Here is a 26,099-nt window from a genome sequence, read left to right on the forward strand (position 1 = left end):
GCTGTCCCAGAACATTTGGATGTGGGCTCTCGGGCACAAGATGTTCCTAATGTCACAACACGTTCCAGGAGAACTCAGTCTTCTAGCGGACGTGGTCAGCAGAGATTAACCACTGCCCGTAGAATACGAATGGCATCTGCGCGAAGACATTGTCTCCAACGTCTTCGCAGAAGGGGGCTTCCCAGAGATCGACCTGTTCGTAACTCAGGAGAAAGCTCAATGCCAAGACTACGCCTCCAGGTATCCCCAGAACCGCTCCAAGGGGAACAGACTCTGGCTAACATGGTCAGGGAAATGTGTCTACGCTTTTCCCCGACTGTCCTACACACAAGATGCACCAGGGACCAGTTACCATGATCTTGGTGGCCTCCATGTGGGGTCGCCAACCCTGGTTCGCTCATCTGATGGAAAACCAAGGGCGTCAATCCCATTGACTGCTCGCCTACCCACATTGTGTTGTACCTAACTCATTTATTAGACTTAAGTTTGGTTTTTAATTCCTTGAAGGTTCATCTAGCTGCTCTATTAGCCTACACTACATCACAACAGAAAGTGTTGTGGAAAATACCTGTTATTAAGGCTTTTATGGAAGGGGTTAAAATAATTCATCCCCCCTTTCTAACCCAGCTCCCAGATGGGATCTAAATGTGGGTTTAACCAGACACATGGGGTCTCCCTTTGAGCCAATGCAGAAAGCAAGTCTAAAAGACCTTACTTACAAAACTGCCTTCCTAGTGGCTATCACTTCTATTAGAAGGGTTTGCGATCTACAGGCCCTTTCAGTTCTAGACCCTTTTGTTACAGTCCACAGGGATAAGGTGGTTCTGCGCACTCATCCCAGATTTGCGTCTAAATTCATTTTGAAGTTCCATGTGAACCAATCAATGAACTACCCACTTTCTTCCAGAATCCCACTAGAATGTCCGAAAGAAGCCTACACACACTAGATGTCCACAGGGCAGTCATGTTTTACCTGGAAAGAACGAAACCACTGAGGAAGACGAACCAGTTTTTCCTTTCAGTGGCAGCTGATAGAGAAGGGGATCCTGTCACTAAATCAGCTATCTCAAGGTGGATTGTCAAATGCATCACACTATGTTATACTCTTGCTAAGAGAGAACTGCCCTTCAAGCCTAGAGCACACTCTACTCGGGGCACTGGGGCTTCCATAGCATTCATTGCAAATGTTCCCCTTGAGTCCATTTGCAAAGCGGCAACCTGGAGTTCTGTACATACATTTACAAAACACTATTGCCTAGACACTCGTTCTAGATCTGATTCTCAGGGGGGACAAGCAGTATTAAGACATCTTTTCACTATTGTTCCTTCTCATAGCCCACCTCCAACTCTGGGTACTGCTCACTAGTCTATGCACAGCATGTGATTCTAGGCAGATTAACAAGCAGCAGAAGACATGCATTACTCACCGTAATAGCATTTGTGATGATTGTATCTGCTTAGGTTCACATGCGCCCACCCTGCCTCCCCACTCGGGTGGAAGGAACATAGACGTCTTACTACTTTCTCTCTTTATGTGCTCACTCACAATAGCCTTGGGCTACCTCATGGCAGAAAAAATACAATCGGAGGGACCTCGGCGCGTGAGGGATTTTGGGTACACCACACGTCACGATAGGGATAGTGTTCCAGACACACCTATGCCAACGTCCCCTTTCGGTCCCCGAAAGACAAGATGCAATACTCCGCGATTACCACTGGATGTTGGACCATATGAACAGCATGTGAATCTAAGCATATATTATCTTCAGAAATGCTAATACGGTGAATAATGCATGTCTTACAAATGTCTGCATGGCGGGTATATCCCGTATCGCACATCTCCAGTGATGTAATATGCGGCATGCTTGGCGCCGTATGTCACCCACACCCCTTGTCTACAATTGGCAAATCCATGGAAGTATGTTGATATATCCAGCTTCAGAAACAAACTGTGGGGTCGGGACAGCAGCCATCACACCAAAAGGCCTTGAAAAGCCTCATGAGTTCTTCAAAATGCAATGGCCCTGCTGAGGTTGCCGAGGGTAGACGCTTTTTATCAGGCTCGCTTCATCCATTTTGTTGCATTTGGATCAACCACATTCAAGAAGTAAGTTTTTGACCGAGCCTAACTCCTTGTACCACCCTTTTCGATAATTTATTTTGTACTTTATTAGCGCTTATAGTTATATGAGGGCCCGGAAACCAAATGGGAAACATTCCCGAAATGTTTTTTTTTCTCCATTTTTGTAAGGACTCTTCTTGGCTTGAACGTTGTGAGATATGTTCAGTCATATTTGATTGTATTTGGAATCTCGATTCTCTAAGGCCATTATAAGTGTTACACCACAGAGTTTGTTGGCACATACCAGGAAAGTTTCCTTTCTTGTTTTGCGCCGCAGATAGACTTTCATCCCAGATGTGTTTAAAAATGAAAATCCATTCTTTTTACATTTGAAGTTTTTCATTTGCCACAGAATGAAACACTAGCATGTTCATCCTGCTTGTCCGCATGAATGCAAGGAAAATCACGAATTTAGTGGTAAATACCCACATGTGGAGGCAGAGGTCCTGTATCTCTACAAGCAGTTTTGTTGCCCTCATCGGTATGTTTAGTGCTTACGGTTGTCAAGGCCATGTAAATTACTGAGAAACAGGCCTGCAAGGACTGAATAGGCCACCAGGAGTGACGTGGAGCTCAGCAACTTTCAATTTCAAAGCCTGCAAAATATTTTCTTTTACAATGAGAATGCAATGTTATTGCTACTCTTTCCTCACCAAAAACATGTTGTAATAACTATGTAATAGACTCTCATGTAATACTATAATATCACATAGTTGCAATTCCTGTGCTCCAAGAACAAGCAGTACATCATTTATGACGCCATTTGGAACTGTACATTCCGCAAGAAAAAGGATTCAGTCACTAGCTTTAAGATTGTCTCTAGTGATGACTTTTCATCTATGCAAGAAAGGGGTTTATAGTCATAATGTCGACAGTCAAAATGTCGACAGTCAAAATGTCGAAAAAAAAATGTCGAAAAATAAAATGTCGACTTTTTTTTTCAATGCATTTTTTTTTATATATGGGGGGTTCCCCCCCATCCCCCCTTTTTTAATTTTTTTTTTAATTTTTCACTTTTTTTTAGCTCCCAAACCCCTAAAATAAATATATAATTAAAAAAAGAGAAAGTCGACATTTTTTTTTTCGACATTTTTTTGTCGACATTTTTTTTCCGACATTATGACTGCACACCCAAGAAAGGCTGACAGTGACCCTATTTTATTAGCAAATATTGGATCCAGCAAAAGAGGTTTTCACTTATTTTGCCGAGAAATTATCCAGCAAAAGCTTTAACTTGCTAGCTTGCCACTAAATGACTACTTTTCTTGCTCCCTTCAATAAACATTCAAAGCACCGTATTTCTATGAGCAAACCAAGTGATGCCTAAATACTTTATCTTCTTTAAGTAGCAAAGTGAATGTGCATTCTTAAGGATACTTAGAAAAGAAGTATTTTATATTTTTCATTATTTTCCCAAACTTACATTTTTTTCCTGAAAAATGTAGGTTTTCCCATGACTTCAACATTTTCAATCATCTTACATCACTGCCTGTACAATGTTTGTAAATGGTATAAACTGTGAATATTTGCCTTGGGATTGAACAATGCCATGCATTTTTTACAGCAATACTTTGTTCTTCTTATAATCACGGACGGCGTGATCACGGACCTGGACCAAACCAGACAGGCCATTGTTGATGCCGCCAAACTTCCAATGTCTATCATCATTGTTGGTGTCGGAGGGGCTGATTTTAGCGCCATGGAGTTTCTCGACAGCGATGGGGGCGCTCTCAAATCCATCACAGGAGAGATGTCAGTCCGAGACATTGTGCAATTTGTTCCATTTCGAAACTTCCAGAATGTGAGTAGTATATATATTCAAACACTGTTTTGGTTAAAAAAAAATGAAATGATAATGTAGACTTGGACAGTTAATGATATTAAACCACAAATAATATGAATCTGCTAATGTCATTTATATATTTTTTTTAATTTTTCTTAAATATACGAGAACTATTGACACTTTTTAAAGTGCTTCTGTTTGTCAGATAGCCATTTTATTATGTAGGTCATTTATTATGGACCAATACACGTGTGTGTCTCAAGGCGCAACAAGGCAAGGGGGGGTGAGGGTGGAACGATCCTACTAAGCCTTGTACATTCAGATCTTACAAGTGCAGGTTATTTATAATGTGCTTGGTTCAAGCACGTATCCGAGATTCGAACCTGTGTTGCCACAGAGCTATCCTCCCTTCACTCTTCAAAATTTCAGATGTATTTAGAGGTGTAATGGGACTGATAGAGTAGTTGATGCAGAGTAACAAACATGTTATATATATTAATGGCCATTGTTAATTGGAGATCGAAATTTGTGTAACATGGTAGCCAGGGTCGGACTGGGACAAGAAATGGGCCCGGACACCTAAAATAAAAGTGTCCCTCACCTAAAAGAAATGGCTCTTCCATCCTCATCCATTAATCATGCCAATTAACAACTTTACAGGAAATGTTACTTATGGGGGGTTAATAGTGTTTGTTGCATTTAATGTTTTGTGTAAACACTTGAGAAAATGAATGATAACATTCCTTTTCCATGGCCCCGGCATTTGATAATGATTTGTTATTTAAACAGCGCTTTTGCCAAAGCACTGTACATAGCACATATTTTCATACAATCATTCCCAACCGAAGTAGTTGGTACTCATTTATCAACCTCTGATTAATGAAAGGCTGAGTTGGCCTTGCCAGGATTTGAACCTACTACCTGCAGAACATGCATAGACTGCAGCAGCACCAGCAAGCGCTCAACCTGCTGGTCTATATTATTGGAGTAAGCTAGGAGGAGCAAGCAATTCCTTCCTTCTTTCATGCCAGCATCCATCACTCCCTTATCCCTCCCTCCCTTCCTTCCTCTTGATTTTCTTCTATCTTTTTTCTTTGGTACCTTCCTTTTTTCTTGCTTCCCCTTCCATTCTCTCCCCTTTCTTTCATGGGCATATTTCCTCTCCTCCTTTCCTTCCTCTCTCTCATTGTTTCTTTCCTGCCTCCCTACCATCTTTCCTCTCAACTTTCCCCCATCCTTCTACCCTCCTTGTTTTTGTGTCTTCTACCATTTCTCCTTATTTATTTCCTTCCTCACTCTCTGTAATTCCTACCCCATTGTTATATTGGAAAATAACAGTTAAAGATAAATTATTGTGCATGCGTCAACAGGCTAGGGTGCACTCGAGTCGAGTGCAATGATGGGCTCTGCAGCATTCTTGAATCACAGCTGATACCAAAGGGCAGCTGCATCCCCAAGCCCTTATTCGAGACGGCATGAGAGTGTGATCAATCCACGTTCAGACAGAAGCATTTAATCTAAGCATGCATGAACCTCACATCTGGGTCTGTCTAGGCATATATCTCTCGCAGGATCAGGGGCTAGGATGTACAATGCTTGTAGGTGTTGTCTAGTCCTGCAGTTAAGGTGCCAGAAAAGGTTGATGTCCGCAAGCATGCAGTTTCAGCTATGACTTAACAATGCCACAATTCACCAAAACCATGGTGCCACCACACACCTCATGCTGCTCAGACAATCCCCAATCTAAATCAATGCCACACTACGGTTACCACCTCCCCAATTCTACCCAATACTACAGTGAGAGAACCATCCCTCATTAAATCAGGGTAATGCACCTAAACTACTGAGGTGCTATTGCTGGCTGGAAGATTAGGAAATCCTGACTTCAGCGCACCACGTGATGCTCATACCAGTATGACACAGCATGCTGCAGAACTGGCACTAGCGATAACCTGGCTTTAGATCGCTGTATTTAGACTTTAGTGAAGTGAGAAGCTCTCACTTTCCACAACTTTGTGTTTTCTGTTCAAAACCTTGAGCAAACATGCCCTACACCAGAAAACACGTATTCAAAGGAAACATGGTGCAATACACCTTATGTCCCTTGGGCTCCCTCCCAGGCACACACATGGCTCAAAAAAACAGGCCTTGATGCAACCTCAGAAAGGGTCCTCCATGCAGCCACTGAATCTGAACCATATACAGCCTCTGAGAGGTCTCTTACTGAGGGGCCTGTAACAAAACTCCCAATGCACAGGGAAGCACAGAGAAAACATTGTTTCATATCATTTTGTGTATTGGGGTTCAGCTGTGCAAGTGTACAGGCACAATAAAAGGTAGGATCTGTGCATTCAACCATACACCCAATACATATTGAAGCAGGCTGTTTGTATTAAGGGCCAGCATTTAGATGCCAGAGACCATGACTAACGTTGGAATAAACAAAACTGAGCTTTTAAGAGAAAATTATGATTGCAGGCCTCAGGTATCAGCAAATGCAACCGTCTGCCAGCACAAATGTTCTTTTTATTTCACCCACCTTTGACCTGCAAAGGTAAGGAGGAAGCAGTGTGCAAGGCATTCTGGGAAATAATTTTTTAAAAATTAAATTCTGATTGCCTTAATCCCCATATTATGGACATATAGTGCATTCTGAAATACAATCCTAGAGTTTACAGAATGCGGCAGCCGTATGCTGCAAAGTGTGGGAGCAAGGTCAGTCTGGACTGAGAGCGAAAAGGACCACATTATGACAAATTATAGTGCACACGTGTGCCTGCCACACTTTGTACCTAATGTAGAAGTACAATTGACTGTGTCCTATAATTGTACACTGGAACTTAGGAAATCAGCTCTTAAAAGAAGCACTGTGCATTGGACACTCCTACTCAACGTGCATGCACAAAATACACATATATGGAGTAATATTTACTACAGTTTAAGGGAAATTTCATTTCTGTAAACAAAAATTATGAAGCTTTGTCCTGGCCTGTAGCGCTTTGTCCATGTCGAATTTCAGACATTTTTAAAAGATAAGAGCTTTCGCTCATGGGTTAAAAAGAGACATGTAGCATGGACAGAGTTCGTTTTCAGTCTTAGAGAGCTTTCAGAGAGGCTTGATCATGACCTAAGTGTGACATACATACATACAATCTCACTGCATGAAGGAGCCAGCAGGTACAAGAACCCAGGGCAGCCCAGGTCGAAACATAGAGCTTCCTGCACATATTTATTGTGACACTGGAGCCACCTAAATACTGTATCATCACCACTCCCTCCCAGGCCCACCCAATGTAAACCTTTACAATTAACCACCCTCACCGTGCTTTTTTAACACTGACAAACTGAGGAGCAGGTCAACGCTTCAATTCTTAGAATGAAAGACTGCACGATGATACTATTTCTGAAAACTTCACATCAACCAGTATACCTAGGCCCTGCGTGCGCCATCAGGACAGGACCTTTCACCTTTCCCTGCACCCTGTCTGTCCAGGGAAGCTCTTCCATGTGGGCCGAGTACACTCTACTTTATGCGTGTTTTTCTGGCATTCATTCATATTGGGAAACCTGCACGCGCACACAGGTTATTTTAGGATTCAGTGTTCCCCTCTCCCATGGTTCACTTTTGTAAGGACTAGGACTACTATAAAGGCCGGCCCTTCACTGCTGTCTAGCCCACACTGAGTCAGGTGTTGCAAGCAATGACCCACGCAGACGACACAGCTCCCTTCCGTACCAGCTCCGGATACAGCGACAGGAACAGGATCGAGTTTAAGTCATCTCATGCTCCCACCACCATATGCCATGGATGGGAGGGATGCTGCTGCGTGCAACAGGTTTTTGAGAAAACCTGATCTTCATTCAAAAGACACTCATTTAGTCTGATTGAAAATGTGATTTTTCTTTTCATATTTGTTTTTTTCTGTGCTCAAACATCCCCTTGTGGTTTGAGTTGCAAGTGTTGTTAGTGATGCTTCACACGATGATTACACAGCCGTGACACACACTGACTGAGTGGCAGTGCTCTGGCCCTTTCTCTACTAACAGAGATAGTAAAAATTAATTACTAACACTTCACTTGACTGTTCTCGCTCAGAGTGACTGCCTCTTCTCCGACTCCCGACCCCCGCTGGCCCATTCAATTTTATGTTTTTATTACTTACTGTGTGTAGCTAACATGCACAAATTCTGTCTCCAGAGACTCTCCATTGCAGTTAACAGCTGGGCCAGGCAACTCAAATAGGCCCCTCATTTGCTCCCTCCTCTGTCATCAACACTTCCTTTCGGATATATGCGCATTGTGCTGGGTGTAGCACCCAGCAACACACCAATGCGCATGACGGCCCATGTGTCTTGAGCATGATTGGCTGCCATTGCCAGCCTGCTACATATCAACAGGCCCCCTGACCCTGCCCTGAGAGGGCAAGGCTCAAGAGTCATCCCCGGGTCAGCCCCCTCCTGCCTCCCACCCAAGGCAGGTGAAAGCAATCTTGATGTAGAGCCCACCCCCACGACAGGAAATGTTGGTGTTCTCGAAGAGAATGTGAAGCTGCCTGCCAGGCACCAAGCCAGTGGAAGGCTGGGGCACTGACTGCCCTCGACTCATGCTATAGGTCCATCATCAAAGAAAAGTTAACACTTACTAAGTGTTAACTTTTCTTTGATGATGTTCTCCTGTGTGCATTCTAATCATAAATACATCTTCTGGCCGTGTGAGGCAATGTAACAAGTACAACTTCAGTTACAAAAATCCAGCCCAGCTCCATGGATAGTAATTTGGCTCATAAAACCGGCCCCAGAGTGGCTTATGAAATTGGCCCCAGGGCCATACATAGCCCATTTTGATTCGGCCGGGGGCAGAATGGCAGATTGGCCAGTCTGCCCCTGATGGTAGCACATGATTCCTCAGGTTAGAAATATACTCCAGGCATAAGTCTGGCTTTGGAAAACATTTCAATCACCGGGGGTACATTACGGGTCTTCATCAGTTTTGCTCAGTGCTGTTGTTGCCGATGACTCGCAAAGAAATATTATGGGTGGTATATATGTAGTTGGCTGTCCCCCATGACCACTGTTCCTTTTTTCTGCAGGCACTGAATGCTGCTTTTTGGAAGGCGGCACTGCTGGTAACCTAAATTGACCTATGTCATGTCCCCATCGAAGGCCTCAGGCTTCAAGCTCTGCGGATAATGTATAATGAGACAATTGCCCAGGGAGAGGGAAACCGCACAATCTCCTTCCTCTGGGGGGAAAGAGCATGTTAATAACCAGCAAGCAGTGGTAAGGTGGTTACTTCGAGACTGGGCACTGTATAAATACTTTCCGCAAGAGAATTAACAGTTTATTATAGACATTAAATACATTTCTGAGGCTTGTGAATCGGCTTAGATTCACATGCTTCGCATTGACCGCCATCTAGTGGTTGGTCTGGAGTATTACATATTGGTTTTCGATTTTGAAAATAAGGGCGTCGACAGGCATGTTCCTGTTGCACTGTATCCTACGTGCAGAGGGACCCATATTCCTTCACACATCGACATTGCCCGACTGTTTTTTTCCAACCACTTTAGTCTGCAACTTAGAGAAGTGGACGGGAACTTTGTTGTTGCGCAATACTTGATTGATCTTTTGGGGCTAAATCACAGCCAACTGACAGAGGTAGATAGCAGAAGACTTATCGAAGGCGTATGACGAATATTGCCACACATGCATACAGTAGCAACAGTGGGGGGGGATATTTAGGATTATTTTTGGGGTCTACAAGAGGCCTTTTTTGCCTTTGCCATGTTTTTTATTTTGCCATTAGGTGGCCCTTAAGCACCACCTACTAGCCAAAACTATTGAATTAGAGTACATCTAGGGAGAAATTGCATTTGAGGAGGGACAGAAAGGTTGTAGGTGATGTTTGGTTATATATCCACCCATTGACTACCCATAGCCATGCTAATCTCTATGGCCATTCCCACTCACTTCCTGGCCCTTCCTGCCAAAACACATCCTCCTGGGATCTTCTTGATTTTTCTTTACTAAGCCTTACCATCAAACTGTGTGCTCGATGTACCTGCCAGCGTTTTTTCAAAGCAGTCTTCTGAGAGAATTCCTTAATGGCAGCTGTAAACGTGCTACTTGTCTAATAAAAGTGTCTTAACTAGATCAGCGTTCAGCCACTTGATTTATAAGCACTGTGAGTATCTTTTACTGAAGTCCTGTTAAAAGCAAGCACTGGCAAAGCCAACAGTTTGGGCTTGTGTATAATTATTAGGTATTTTCCAGGCAACTGCTATTATATGCCCAGATACTCACATTTGTGCAGCTGCTATCATCGATGGCCAGTTATTACCACTAAGCAGTGCCTGGCAATGCCTTACCCATGCCTTCACAATACTTGTTCAAGGCTGCGCTCAATTCCTGAAATCCAAGTGGAGAATACCCAGCTTAAATTCTGTCCTAGGTACAACTGTAAATTAGCTTGGTAATGCATGCACAAAATTACAGTGCGCTGACAAAAGAGTTCAGCTGCATATACTGTGCAAACATAAATGACCCAGGGCAAGACCAGTGCTCCAGCCATGCTCTCGTCATTAAGGTTTTCGGGCACCGTGGTTGACAAAGCACGCAAGTCCTCACAGCCGGCGCCCAGCTCTGACTGCTTGACGTCACGTTACACAATGGAGAATTCCCCTGGTGACTGAGAGGCTGCACCCTCCCATGAATCAAAACATAATCACGTTAACAAGGGCATCACCAGGTCGGGCTCGACCCTGAAGCACATGGAGTCATGCCGTACTGCGGCATTGAGCGCACTATGCGTCGATGACAGACAGGATATACACACCCCATGTCCCACACAAAAACATGGGGAGACAGATAAAAAGGATCAAAAGAAAACTACATCCACTTCACAGATCACACAGTTGGACAAAATCACATACACTGAGCAAGGTCCTGTACTTACCTCGACCATGCAACACAAGGCTTTAGTCGAATTCTCTGACTCGAAAAAGGATTGGGTGGTAGGGAAAGGAGAAGGCATCAAAGCCGCCGCTCAAACTCAAGTTCAAGTGTGTACCACATCAGAACCACGTCTCAACCCAGGAAAAGAGTGGTCCATGAAAGATTTTAAGGAAACAATGAGCAAACTGTTATCCTGCATGGAGAACCGTGAATGGAAAGGACAAAGTAAGTGCACTGAAGTGTCTCATGAGGAGCCGCTCAGTAGAGGATTTAGAACAGACTTATACTCTTGATACCAAGGAGGTCCTATACCGAGATCAGGTGACATAGGGTATGATGACACGTGGGGTACCCTCAAGGTGGGGATGAATATAAAGACCCAGATGATTACATCAGGGTGTCTCCAAATGAAGAAGACTTTCCAGTTACTTCTTCTCCAACAAAGGGCTTTTGTCAATACACAACCCTGCTTAAAAGGGCAGCAGAAAGATTTGGAAAGCTCACAAGTCTGATGAAGAGATGGGTTTGAATAAATAAGACATATTGAAGGAAAAAGCTGGTGTCCCACTGCTTCCAAATATGGAAATCAGTGAAGAAGCGGATTGCACATTCACTAATTAAACTGTTCTCTGTAAAGCCAGTAAACCCCTGGATAGAGAAGAAATATAAGCCTTCTTCTTGTGACCCAATGTATATTGGAGGCCACCCAGCTCCAGATTCTCTGATTTAACACCCAGAATAAGGGTCAATCTACCTCTTTCGAATACAGAGTATCCCCAGGATAAGGAACATTGGTAGGTTTACTCTTTTGGGTGAAAGGTTGCAACATAAGACGGGTACAAGGTGCGTAAAGCAATACAACAGTACTTACGGCCAGGTAAACTATTTCCCAGCAGGAGGACATGAAAGTTCTAGTGAGGTCTATCCCAGCTGAGCGTCATCCCACCTTCCTAAAGGTCCTGCATTCAGGGGAGCAAACTGCAAATACAATATTAAAAAATGCTCTAGACACTGCAGAGACACAAGGCCGACAGATAGCAGGGGCAGTAGTTATCAAACGCCATGCCTGGCTAAGGGGAAGCGGTTTTAAAGCAGAAACACAAGCCACCGTTTTGGACAAGGCAGTTGAGCAATCAATACTGTTTGGAAGTAACGTAGATGATGCCCTCAAGGGGGTAAAAATGATACTCTTAAAACCGTAGGGTTCACCAATCCTTTCAGGGAATTTCTGATAGTCAGACCTCAACCCACCCTAACAAGTCATCTAGTAGCAGGTGCTTCGCAAAGGCCACAGTCACAGCCTTTTACCTAATCCTCACTGTTAGGTCAACAGTGCAGTGGCAGATCACTATGTAGAGGTTAAACGCCAAGTGCGGCATCCTCTACCTGTAATTGAGGTTGGGCGCCCTTTGGGAAACAGGACAAGCATTGTTTCCCTTGCCAGAGTAGAGGCAGAGGCGCCCAAAGAGGTGGCACTTCCACGGTTCCACCTTGATCCAATTTTTATTTTTTAATTTAGTCTACTCTATTCTGATAGGAGGGATGTTGTGCCTGTTAATCAAGAAGTAATGTCTGGGCCTTACAGGTCATGTCACAGGGCTACTGCCTGGTTTTCATTTCAACACCCACCTGCCTACCCTCCTTACTGTCCCTCCCCTCCCCTGGGCCCTATACTGAAGGAGGAGATGCAGCAACTCCTGGCGAAGTCCACCATAGATTTGGTTCCTGTCTCAGAGAGGGGGAGGGGTTTCTACTCCCTTTATTTTTTAGTACCGAAGAAGGACTGGGAACTGCCCCATCATCTATCTGTGCCTACTGAATGTGTACGTTGCCATGGACATCAGATGTGGTGTTCATCTACTCTGGGGCAAGAATCCCCTCATGGGAGGCAAATTAATGAAGTCCAGATGGAAAGGATTTTGGACCAGGGGATGTGGAGTAGACCATGGAGGTGGATCTTTGCCTCTGAGCAGACCTATGTTGCTTCTTATCACAATGCATCTGATTCCTGGTCCTATGGGCAAAGGATGCAAAGGAATGAAGCTGAGAACCCCTAGCAAAGGATGATGATGATGATGATGATGATGGTGATAATGGCTGATGGACCACCAGCCCAAGGGACTTGGTAGTACCTTTTGATGCCTTGAATCTCCTATATGATGTATCAGCCTCAAAAATAAAGAAAATGTTGCCCCATCATAGTGCATGTCCAGGAGTTTGCTTATATTTCAGGACTAACTGTGATGTTTGTATCCAGGGGTGGCTCCTGAGCACAGTCTCAAAACCCCTTGTATGAGCCGCACAGTCAGCTGTGTCCATAACTGCCTGCAATGATTGCTTGGCAGTCTCCTTGCCATCATTCTCTAAATCAGATAATGCAACCCTCATCCTGAGGGCAGATTATCTGCAACCTCCTTCCCTACATTTTACATGGTCCAGTAATACTTTGCAAGGGTACAAAAGGCGTTAACTGTCTGCACTGCAAAGCTGTATGAGGCAAAGACTTTGAACCGTAGGGCATCCAGTATTTTCTTCTCTATGTCAAGGGGCAATGTTGGAAAGGTTGCATTTTAAGGCTCTCCTGGAAGCATGAATCATTAGGCATTCTAGAGTTTGATGGGTGAAGACGAACACCGGGTCACAAGGAGCAGAGCTGTACTTCTTGGCTAAGTCCTTGTTTACATCTGGGGCAGGCAAAGCATTGACCCATGCAGCCATGGTGAGGTCAAAAACTGCAGCATTAAATGGGAGGATTTGCTTGGGTATCCCTCTTCCAGGATATGATTGAGGTCATGCAGAGCCTTGAATACGGAGGGGACTGATATTCCCAGGCACTCTACCCCCTTTGAAGTGGTCTTCTGGAAGGGCTCATTAACTTTACCATTAGGGCTAGATTGTATGAACTCCAGTTCAGGAGAAGTGTTGAGGCCGCTGGCATCCTGAAGGTCCAAAGCTTCCATTAGAGCTTTTGTGGGAAGTCACCCATATCTACTTCCCGCAAGGACACATGGCATATGGGACAGGGGCACTCTATTTATCGAAGATATGCCCACATTTCGGCAGACCAACAAAGTACATATCTTTTAGTAATGTTTTTTGATGGATTTGTCCTTCTTCTCACAGATTCCTTATCGTAGATATATCTTCTGCAGCACAAACTTGCTTCTGAAACTTGTTCAGCCACCAAGGGATTGCATGCTCCATCGCGTTGGCTCTGCTTACCGCAGTTGGGCTCCCATTTCACAGAATGTGATGTCATGGGCAGCATATATGGAGCCGTCACTGCCCCGTGACCTCAGTTATCCCTAGCACTCAGTAGCTTTGGGACCGGAGAACAACAAGAGGTGTACAAGCTATCCTTTATGATGGGGTGTTTGAGGGGGGAAATGAGGAATTTGTGGGAGGAACGATTAAAACCATTGCAGAAAGGTAAGTTATTTGTTCTTCTAATGGATTATTTCCTACCGCAGATCCCTTTTCTTAGAAAGACACACAAAGTAGTATTGAACTTGGAGGAAGTAGGAGAGTGAAAAACCACCACCTACACCGGAAAACTCTGGAGCAATGCAAAACCAAGGCAGGTATCCTGACCCTATAAGGAATCCAGGCAATAGTGCTTGGAAAATGTTTGCAGCGAAGTCCACATAGCCACCTGACAGATGTTCAAAACATGGATTCACCTCTGCAAGGCAGATGTAGTCGCCAGATCTCTGTAAAATAGGGTCCTAAGATTTTCATACACTTCCTTCCCGGTCATATCTTACCCCTATGAAATGCAGAAAACTGCTCACCTGGGCAGGGTCTGCTTGGTTACAGCCCTGCCCAACCAAGCTCCAGCATAGCCAACAAAGAGATGTTCATGTTTTCTGATCTTTCTCATATCAGAAACATAGACGCTGACAGCCCTCTTATGGTGCAGACATGCAAACCTCTTCCTCCTCCACCTTAGATGGATGAGGCAGAGGGTAGAAACTGGAAGATCAATCCTCTTCACGATGTGGACATCCGCCTATCAGGGAGGCTTTCTTTTTGCAACTCTTACCTCATTATCCTGGTCCTGCCAGCACTACTGCTAGATTCACTGGGATTTTGTTAATTGACTTAGAAGGTTAGTAAAACATAGTTAGCTCACCTCTCTGCATTTAATTGTGTTCTGGGAACAGTGAAGTTTCCTATAAGGTCCCAATGTGGAGAGGTCTCTCACCTTAGTTTTGTCTCCATGCTTTTCTATTTTGTTTTTTTTATTTATAAGTATATGTGGTTTAAAATAAACCTTTATACTCACATTTGATAACAAGGAGAATCATACATATAAATTCATATAACCTTCACCTCATGTTGCTGCAAAATCCCAAACATCTTACATCTACATAGAAAACATACATTTTTCACCCAAACATTCATATGATACACCTAAAAAGGGAATTAATGCAATTATCATCGAGGTTTGATTACCATTCAGAAGACGACCCCATAACAAGTTGGGATGCACTTCTTCAAGATTGTGTACACATTTTGAGAAAAAACATGCATGGAAATCAGAGTTATTACTTCACTCTATAATAAGGTGCTTTGCTGTATCAAGGATATCTGTTTGTTTACAAAGGCAACAGAATCTGTCAATTTGATGTAGACCTCTGCATTGGCCCCGAACCTCTAGTGTATGAGGTTGGTCAAATCTAAAACGCATACTGGCAGATCTGTGGGCCTCATTACAAGTCTGCGGGTCTGGAATTAAGGGTGCTGATAGCAACGTACCAGCACCCATTCCTGGGTCTCTGCAGCCGGCAGTTCTGACCTGCTGGGCGCATCAGCCCAGTAGGCACAGTTTTCATGGAAGCACCGACACCGTTAGCAATTGTGCCAGTGCTTCCGTCTCCCCACTCCCATAGAATCCTATGTGACTCTATGGGAACTTACGATTTCCGCCGCCTGAGATCCCGTGCCGCCGTGATTTGTAATGTCACAGTGCAAGCGGGATCTCAGGCGGCAGAAACAGTGTTACTGGGTTGGCGGCAAACCTCCAGTAGCACCGGCGGGTTACTGCCAACCTCATAATTAGGCCCCATATTTCTTATTCCGAACGCATAAGCAACATTTCATATTGTCTATTAGTACCCGGCGGGAGCGTGGCTTAGAACTCCCAGCCAGTGCGGAGGCTGCGAACGCGGGTTTTACCACACAATAGAACCCCTGTTCCGAGAGCCTCATCAGAGCGGGAGGCTGCGATCTTCCCCAACTAGATCAGCTGTGATTGCAGCTGGTGTCCCATTCCCCCACCATCCTTTTCCACATATCCTCCCCACCCCCACCCCCACCCTACTTACCATGCATGGTCTGGTCTCTCTCTGATGCCGGGAACACTAATGTTCCCAGCACATCACTGACCCGTCAGTGGCCACCATGGAAAGGGAGAAGGGACTATGTGTAGTTCTCTGCTCCCCGATCCATGGCAGCCATCTTGTTTTAAAAAAAAGTTAAAATGCGAAACGGCAAAGATGTTGTTTCACAACTTTGAAAAAAATCACTATTGGTATCCTAGTACAATGTGCCAGGGTACTAATAGCAATATTACCCAAGCGGGAGGGAGGGCATTATCGGGCCTAGTAATGCCCCAGGGCTTACATTAAAGCCTGAGTGAATGCCCCCCTGCTTGGGTAATATTGCTTAGATAGCACATCTTATGTGGTGTGCTGCCTGGAACGCATGTGGTCCCTTTTACAATGTTTTGGGTTCACTGATGAATCCCTAGATCCACCAGTCCAGGAGTGGTCATCTTCTTTTATAACTATTGTATTTTACTTTTGGCAGCAAAAACCAACTTCCATGGAGTGCTGTGGGGACATTTTGAACCTTATTAGGAGTACAACGGTGCGTAATAAAACAGCAGTAATACAATGGTAACTCTGTTACCACTGCATTACAGTATTGCCGAACTACAACTCTGGTGATGAGGCAGCGGAAGAACCTCAAGAAAAATACTGGTGGTAATTCCGCCGCCTTACTGCCAAAACACTGCCAAATCGACAGAATTACTGCCAGAGGTAATTCCGCAAAAATCCTGTGGCGTTCTAGGGACTCCATAAATGGGGACTAACACTGTCATAACACCACTTTTAATCCAGCCGTAATTCCACCAGACCCAGTGGCGGTAACGCTAACCCAATCTTTTGTGTCCCCTTCTTTTTATTCTATGTAGCATTTTTGCTACTTTCCAGGCATCTTCTGAACAGGCTCTTAGCAGTCATTACTTTTTAATCTATTTTTTGGGATGCATTGTCCTGGGCTGCCTCCACAACACAATAATGCACTTACGGTTGCCATATATTCAAAATGACCCTCTTCATGTTTTAAGCCCAGTTCAAGATAGCCTGTCCTGTGTTGCCCATCCTTCTACGTTTCCAGGTGGAGGACGGTTCCCTTTCTTCAAGCACCTTGGCAGGCTTCTTGCAAGAAACCAGTGAAGGCTCTCTTTTGAGTATGTGCTGGCAGGAATTAAGGAGTGGGCTGCCTGCCCACAATCCACATTCCCACAGGGGCTTTGATGTTGCTGGGAGGCTGGTTGTCACCTGTCCTGCTCGAAGTACAGTATTTGCCTGCAAGGTCTGGAACCCTCTGCTCGTTGTTGTAGGGATGTTGCTGGAAATCATCATAGGCATTCTCAAGGCCTTGTTTGGACTCTGGAAATCTGCTATGCTCCCCCACACCCCCTCCGAACCCTCACCAGGAGACGAGTCTACAGGAAGACCGAAGTTCAATTGCTGAGTTGCCAAGCGCCTCCTGACTCACCCTGAGACAGTGCGAGAAGGGCATACTTGAAGATCTCTGTGAGGGTTTCCTTTTCATTGTGGATCGCGACTTAAGACCTGTAAGTCTCTGTTGTAGCATAGGTTGCTGTGTGCCTTATAACCTAAAGGCTTGTCCTTGAAACAAGGGTCAGCAACCAGTGCCTCGCAAAATGATTTACACCACGACTCATAAGATCCCTTACAATTGACTGTGCTGGCTAGGCCAGATGGGAGACGTCTAAAGCATCTGGAGGGCCCAAACGTTACAGACCCCTGCCTTAGAAGGTCTATGCTTGGGCACCTTTAGGGGGTAGCTTGTGTCTATTATCTGCTTTGTGCAATAACTGAAGCATGTCTTTAACCCACATCACACTGCTCCCTGTCACATGAGTTTTGTGAGCTTTGTGCCGCGCCACTGAAGCTCCCCTTAACGTGTTCTTTTCACCCCATCAGTGTCCTTTCTTAAATGGGTGTCTGTTCAAGACTAGGGCACACTTGGGAACTGCATGCTCTGTTTGGCCAAAGGTTCAGAAAGAGACGCGAGGCTTTGCGAATTTTGCCTGTGGTCAAGGCAGAATAAAAAGCTCCACATGTGTCTGACACCCACACACTGCAGGACAGTCGTACTACCTTAACAAGACAAAAAGGTTCTGAAAGAATTACTAGTTCTTTGTTTAAATGGTGGCATGAAAAGGCACTGATCCAGTCACAAAGGCTACTACTGCGAGGTGTATTGTCAGGTGCATACAACAATGTTACACTTAGTCTATCAAAACTCTCCCTTTTACCCCAAAAGCACATTCAAAAGCACATTCAACACGTAGTACGGGAGTTAAGTTTGCTTTCATTGTAATGTACCACTGGCGGCAATTTGTAACCCAGCAGTATGGAGTTCATTGCACACTTTCACACATACTAATGTGTTGATACTCGGACATAAACAGATTCACAAGTGAAATTAAACCAATCATAACAATGAAGAAAAGGAGTTAATTGTTATATTTGTGAGACTGAAAAAACTTCTCAATATTTGCGGTGCCGTTATAAATAAGGTAACACATGGAAAATTAATATAGGTTAGAACATATTTAACATCAGGTTGCCCGTAAAATACATCCTCAATTCCAAGATACCAGACATTCAAGTAATATATAGCACAGATATTTAAACATTGCAACCTAATCAAATACTCCTTAAAAGTACCTGAAAAAAAGATTAAGATTCACAAGTAGGACAAGCACATTTATTCAGAACTGTCCCTTCAGCACCCCCTGCCACCTTAATCAGGTTTTGCTGGCTAGTCTATGCATAGCAGATTCACAAGCCTCACAGGCAAATATTGCTTACCAAATAATCCTCTTACTGTGGTTTGTATCTGCTTACAATCACATGTGCCCCATCTTCCCCTCTTGGGAGCAAAAGCCACCGTTCACTTTTTTATAAAAACAGAACACGATCCTTCCCAAGCCTATGATAAATGTATGCTGCTAACCTGGGTATACTTTTGGTCTGAGAAGAAAGGGATTCCTCCACAGACTAGTAATTACATTCACATATCATGGCATCACAATTCCAGTACAAAGGATGAACAGTTAGTTCCTATTACTTCTAGGTCAACTAAAAAGGAAAAGGTTCGACACAGATACCATAGTGAAACAGGCATTGGCAAAATCAAAAGTTTTGGCGTTTGCAGTTTATTCCATTTGACATGTATAGGTATGAAAGCAGTAAATACGTGAGTTACACATACCCAGTAATTACTTTACCTTGTCAAATATTTCCCTGCTAGTGCTTGAAAGCACTTAGCAAGAAAAAAGACTTCTGTTCATGGGGTTGTGCAACGTATTTTCACTATATCCATTGGATTTACCAATGTTTGTTTTCAATGGCTGCTTAAAAATGCATTCTGTGTTTTACAACTATACTATTGAGTTAACTGCACAGAACAAATATGCTTGGACTAAGCATGTTAAGTAAACAAAAAAATAAGGGTAGCATTTTACATTTTCCCCTATCCTGAAAGGAAATCTAAAAGTACCAGAATGCAAAGTAAGCTCACCCTACAAAATCTTCTTTCGGTTTTTCAATTGTACATTCTCAAATTCAAGAGACAACAACAAAAACGATTAAATGGTCACACGTTGGTGTCTCTGAAGGCTTGGTAGGAATGGCCCTGAGGCAGCCACATGTATAAGAGGGAAAGCTAGGTTGGGCGGTAGCAAGAGTTAGGGTGGGTGTGAGAGTGAGAGCTAAGGTGCAACAAGAGTGGTGTCCTTGCAATGGTGTAAACTAGCTAGGGTCCAAAAGTCAAAAGGGTGAGAGAAAGAGCCAGAGTGTGAGGGAAGGTGTGTGAGCAAGGCTGTAAGAGAGACAGTGAGCAAGTCAGTGATATGGGTTGTGGAAGAGAGATGACGCATGTGTGCGTGAGAACAAGGGTGCTGTGGGAAAAGATGCATGCCACGTGGATTGTTGGGAGGATGAAACTAAGTTCATTGTGTGAGACACAATGCTTACAAGTGTGAGTGATAGGTAAGGAAGGTGCAGGAGAGAGAGGGAGTGTGAGGTGAGAAAGATTGGTATAGAGAGAGTGATAGATCATGGTTCTGAGCGTGTTCGGTGACGACAGCGAGAGTTTGCGGTGTAGAAAAGAGTGTATACCTACTGGTAGACAGAGAAGGGGAGAGCTAGAGTGTGGTAGACACATAGAGAGTGTGTGTAATAGAGTGAGAGAACACTCTCACTATGCCACAAAACCTCAAGTGCTTAGTACCTGGGCAAACGGGTTAGCTCTGGGGGAACCGGAGCGAACAAATGACTCATGTTCTTTTGGAAGAATTATTCTTATAGTGCGAGTGAGTGCAGTAGAGAGAAGGGAGACTAGTGGACATATGGGAGTCTAGTAGAGGTGGCAGCATATTAGAGAGTGGGTGATGAGTGTGGTAGAAAGAGATGAAATGTGGTAGGCAGAGAATGGGTGTGGAAGAGCGGGGGAGAGTGGTACAGAGAAAGGGCATATGGTAACGTGAAAGAGGAGTGTGGTAGAAAGAGGGAGTGTGTGGTAGTGAGAGGGTGTGTGGTAGGGGTGTATTAGAGAGAGTGCGCTACAGAGAGAAGAAGAGAGAGGGAGGGTGAAGGAGAGGCAGGGTAGAGGAGAGGAAGAGTGAAAGAAAAGGAAGTATGGAAGATGGTAAAGGTGGAGTAGAGGGAGGGTGGTAGTAAGAGGGAGAGTGTGGTAAAACGAGTGGTACAGAGAGGGAGAGTATGGTAGAGAAAGGGAATGTGGTCGAGGGAGTGTGGTAGTGAGAACAAGTGGTAGAGGGAGTTGTGGTAAAGAGAGTGCGAATGTAGTAGAGAGAGGGTGAATGTAGTAATGACAGAGGGAGAGTGTGATAGAGAGAGGGAGTGTAGCGAGAGATGGAGCATGGTAGAGACACAGTGGTAGAGAAAGAATAAGTAAGGTAGAGGGAGAAAAGGAGTGTGGCAGAGGGGGGAAAAGGAGTGTGGTGGTGAGAGGGAGTGTGTTAGAGAGAGGGGGTGTTGGTACTGTGAGAGAGGAGTATGTAGAGAGGCAGAGTGATATTGTGGACAGGTGCAGTAGATATGGCTGTGGTAGAGAGGGAGAGATGTAGAGCGTCACTGCGTGCAATAGAGAGAGGCAGTATGGTAGTGGAAGGTAGTTTGGTAGTGAGTGAGTGTGATAGGGAGGGAATATATGAGACAACAGTGTGTGTCGTAGAAAAAGAGAGAGGGAATATGGAAGAGAGGGAGTGTGAAAGAGTGGGAGAGTGCTAGAGAGAGAAGGGATGTATTAGTGGGGTAGTAGGGCAGAGGAAGTGTGTTATTGAAATAGAGTGTAGTAGAAAAACGGGGTGGTAGAAAGAGAGGTAGAGAGTGAAAGCATTGTAGAGAAAGGCAAAGTGGAAGAGAGGGGGAGTGTGGTAGGGAAAATACTGGTCTAAAGAGGGATGTTTGGTGGATAGAGGGAAGGTGTCATTGAGATGGGGAGTGTGGTAGAGAAGGGAGAATTGATAGAAATAGAGTGGTAGAGGGAGTGTGGTAGAGAGGTAATGTAGCAAGAGAGCAAGTGTGGTAGGGAGAAAGTGATACAAAGTGGTGCATGTTGTAGAGATAGGAGTGTGGTAGGGAGGCGGTGAATAGTAGAACGGGGAGTATATTAGAGAGGGAGCTGGAGTGTGGGAGAGATACAACATGGGTGTGGTAGATGGAAAGAGATGGTGTGGTAGAAGGAGAAAGGGAGTGTGCTAGATAGAAAGAGGGAGTAGTATGAGGGCGTGTGATACAGTGAGAGGAGTGTGGTAGCACGGGAGAGGAAGTGTTGTAGTGGGGCAGTAGAGGGGGAGAGGGTGTATGGAAGAAAGGGGCCATGGTGTAGAGAAGAGAAAGAGAGATAGAGAGGCAGAGAGAGAGAAAGGGGTGCATTTGTATTTTTTCTTGTAAATGGTATTCTTTCGTGAGGAGGAAAACCAGTTAAAAGCCCCGCTGGAATGGGCTTACTCACTCATTTGGAAGCAGTCAGACGAATATTTCTAGAACTTTTCAACTGAATGGTAAAATGTAATCTCGCTGAACACCTAATCATAACATTTTAAGAGCTGAATTATTTAGCAACATCTGGAAAAAAGAAAGAAAATGCCATTGTGCAGCTGATTGCATTGAGAGGATGTCTACAACCCTGACGAGTCTCCGGTAGAGGAAGCGATGCGTCTGTTGGGTTCGGTATTGTTTTTGCTTAGTATACTTTTCTCTGCAATCGTCAAACTTTCATTTAGGTGTAATGTTAAAATATATAAAGAGGCGTGAATGCATTTACAATTAAATATGGGCATAAAATACCGACGGCATTTTAAAAGCCTTTAAAGAAATAATATTTGCAGTGCGGTTAGGGAAATGAAAATATGGAAAGCTTTTTTTCCCTGCTTTCCTCTGTTCACATTCACATTATTGTTTTTAGTTGCGGGTTTCAAGGGCACCTTGTCAATTTCAATTAGATCATTGCTTTCATCTAAAACATTAACTTTCTATGACCATGTACTCTATTTCCACTTCTTCATGCAACCTCTATCTGTAAAATGAGTTGCATAAGATAAGAAGTTAAACGGCTCTTGCGTTTCCTGACCTCACAAGCAGGGCTACTAATACTCCTTCTACCATGTCCCTTACTCTCTACCACGAAGTCCTGTGCGCTTTTCCTATGAGACTGACGTGCACCCTTCAAAGTCCTTTGCCCCAGGCCCCGGGCCGCATGAAATGCGGGACGATGGAGGGTCTGGGAGTTTAGGCGCGGGGTGGGGGGAAACGGCGCAAAAGCGTAGGGAGGGGCGTCCAAACGGCGCCACAAGAAACAAAAGCCCAGGAAAGGGCAGGAAGCAAGGTGCGAAATATAACATCAAGGGGCCAGGGGGGTAACCCGGCCGCCCCCAAGAAGGAACAAAAGGCCGGGGGTGTATAAGTAATCCAGGAAAAGGAGAGGCGGCACAAACCAGGTAAGAGCTCACCTCTCTCGGGTAGGCTCTTAGTGCCTGGATAAGGGGAAGGAAAAACGTTTGCTCTTGCGGGCTCACGCATATCCACCTCCTCTTAATTCGATCTAAACGCAGTGGCTACGAGTTCGCCCAGCCGTGCCGGAGCAGGAGCCACCCAGAAGTACCAGCTGCGAGCGAACAGAGCACTTTCGCGTGGACAAGCGAGACGGGCGAGAAAGATTGGGATTGGAAGACCAGGAGAAACAGAGGACGCACGGTGCGAAGGAGCAGGAAGGCGTGGCTGACAGAATTCAGACGAGAAGGATGGCGGAAGGAAGAGCAAAAAGGGCTCAAGAATTCTCAGAATGGGCGAGAAAGGCAGAGAAAGAATGTGGGGCACAATGGGTGCTGGAGATAATGCAGAAGGAAGAAAGGGCGAAGGCAATGTCACCCTTGCTGTTCATAGAGCCCAGCAGCAGCGAAGGAGAAGACGAGGTACCGCAAGGACAGAAGAGGGGGAGAGTGGAGTCGAAGAGATCGGAGGAACAGACAGAGGCACCTACCAAGAGGAAGAAAAAAGATAAAAACAAAGGTACTGTGAATAATAATGTGGGGAATAAAATTGTACAAATGTTTTAAAAAATTGCGTCACGGTTTTGGGTAAGTCGCCCAGAACCAATGGCAAGGAGAGCAGACGTGAGAAGGGATCCAGGGAGGAGCGGCAGGGGAGTTCTTCAACTGAAGTAAGCAGTGATGACGAAGAAAGGGATCATTTAAGGGCTTGGGTAAAATGGAGAGGAGTGGTGAGCAGGGAGAAACAGTGAGGGGCTGGGGGGGCAGGGGCAGAACCCAGGGAAACCCCGGTCCCAGCGACACAAGGGGCACCAGTAGTCCCGGCGCCACAAGGGGCACCAATAGTCCCGGCACCACAAGGTGCACCGGTAGGGCCAAACACAGGGGGAGCACCGGAAGGACCCAACCCACAACCTGGGGTGCCAACGGGGGCACCAGCGGCAACAGTGTCAGGGGACCCACCGCCGGGGGCAGCACCGACGGCGGCAGCGGCAGAAATTGGGGGGCCACTCATGACGAAATATGGCAGGCCAACCATGGGTAAAGATGCACAGGGCAGGTCAATGAAGGCAATGGCGTGGTATATAAATGACAAAGTAAAGGAGAAAATATGGCGGAAGGAATTTATCGATATTTTCACATTGTTAAATTGTCAAAAGAGGGGGATGAATGTGGCTCTAGAGGACATTAAGGAGGACGAGAAAAGCTTACTAAAAAAGGGGCCAGTGGTAAGGAATTTTGACAACTGGATGGCGGCCTTCACCATAATGTCTACAATTATATTACAAAATTCCCGGAAGACGGGGTAGCATTAGTGGCGTATCAGCAGAGGGTGCTGAAGGTACACGCAGCGTTTGGGGGTGACGCATGGCTGGAGTATGATCACGAGTTCAGAAAGGAGATGGACTGCTTTCCGGATATGGGATGGGATGAGGAAAACTTTAATCTCTACATATTTAATGTGCTGAAGGAGAAATGGGATTCCAAGGAGCGAAGCGCAGGGGGGCAGCAGAGAAGGCAATATTGGCAGAATGATTACAAAGCGGATTATAGATACAATAACAGAAGGTACGAATCAGCTATGACAGAAATAGAGACCAGAGTTTTCGGAGCAGAAATTATGGGTCACAGAGAGGGTGGCAGAGCAGCCTGCCCCCAACAACGCAGTGGGGGGCAGCGGGAGCACAGGAACAGTACGAGCAGAACCAGGACAATGTCGGAATTTTGAGAAGGGGGTACTCTGTAGCTGGGGATGGAAGTGCAAGTTCAGCCACAAGTGCGAGAGATGTAAGGGTGACCACAGCAGCTCCAAGTGCACAAGGGCCAGAGCTCCAAGCGGCAGAAGCGATGAGACACGGAAATAAGAACTGGGGCTGGAAGGGGGCCACGCCAGTTAAAATTGGGAGGATGGAAGGGTGGCTCCAGAAATACCCAGACCAAGAAACGGCAGATCAGATCAGACAAGGCTTTAGAGAAAGTTTGAACATCCCGTTTACCAGGCAGGGAGCGCAAGACATTCCTAGAAACCTGAAGTCAGCAACTGAGAACAGAGATATAGTGACCAGTAAGATCCGGAAAGAGGTAGAACTGGGGAGGGTGGAGGGCCCCTTTACAGCCTTACCATTCGAAGAATTTATATGCTCTCCACTGGGGCTGGTGCCGAAAAAAGACGAAGGCGAATACAGGCTGATACACCACCTATCCTACCCCCCGGGGGCCTCGGTGAACGACGGCATCGCTGGGAGCGACGCACCGGTATCATATTCAGACTTCGAGGAGGCAGTAGAACTGGTCAGGAAAGCAGGAAAAGGAACATGGATGGCGAAAGCAGACATTAAATCTGCATTCCGCCTGTTGCCAGTCAACAACAGATCTCAAAGATGGTTATGTATGCATTGGGAGGGGGAATACTTCATCGACAAATGTCTCCCGATGGGGTGCGCCATCTCATGTGCATATTTTCAGAGGGTAAGTTCATTTTTGCAATGGGCAGTAACAGAAGAGATGATGGAGTCCAAGATGGTACATTACCTGGACGATTTTTTATTCGTTGGGCCCAAAGGTTCAGAGCTATGCAAGGCAACCTTGGATAAATTCGTGGAAATAACAAGCGAGTGGGGTTTTCCACTGGCGGAGGAGAAAACGATGGGCCCAATGCAGATTATCCAATTCCTAGGAATAGAAATTGACTCAAGCAAAGGAATGTGCCGGAACCCAGATGACAAGGTGCCAGATCTGCTGATGACAATAAAGGAACTACAAGGAAGAAACAAAGTGACAGTGAGAGAATTGCAAGCGCTGGCAGGAAAGCTGAACTTCTCAGGAAGAGTCATACCACAGGGGAGGGTGTTCCAAAGAAGTATTGAGCTGAAAACGAGAGGGGCCACAATGGGGCA

At 45.2% G+C, this 26,099-nt stretch overlaps 1 protein-coding gene across 2 annotated transcripts in view; it reads left to right on the forward strand.

Annotated features, from left to right (window-relative positions):
- CPNE3 (copine 3) overlaps positions 1–26,099 on the forward strand; it is a 444,306-nt gene that overhangs the window by 407,840 nt on the left and 10,367 nt on the right. For both annotated transcript variants that reach the window (XM_069621306.1, XM_069621305.1), the window contains exon 15: positions 3,687–3,923. In XM_069621306.1, the coding sequence (XP_069477407.1) occupies positions 3,687–3,923 (237 nt within the window). The remainder of the gene's footprint in view (positions 1–3,686; positions 3,924–26,099) is intronic.

This window comes from Ambystoma mexicanum, chromosome 5q (assembly GCF_040938575.1).
Source record: "Ambystoma mexicanum isolate Mex_15411 chromosome 5q, UKY_AmexF1_1, whole genome shotgun sequence".
Classification (NCBI taxonomy): domain Eukaryota; kingdom Metazoa; phylum Chordata; class Amphibia; order Caudata; family Ambystomatidae; genus Ambystoma; species Ambystoma mexicanum.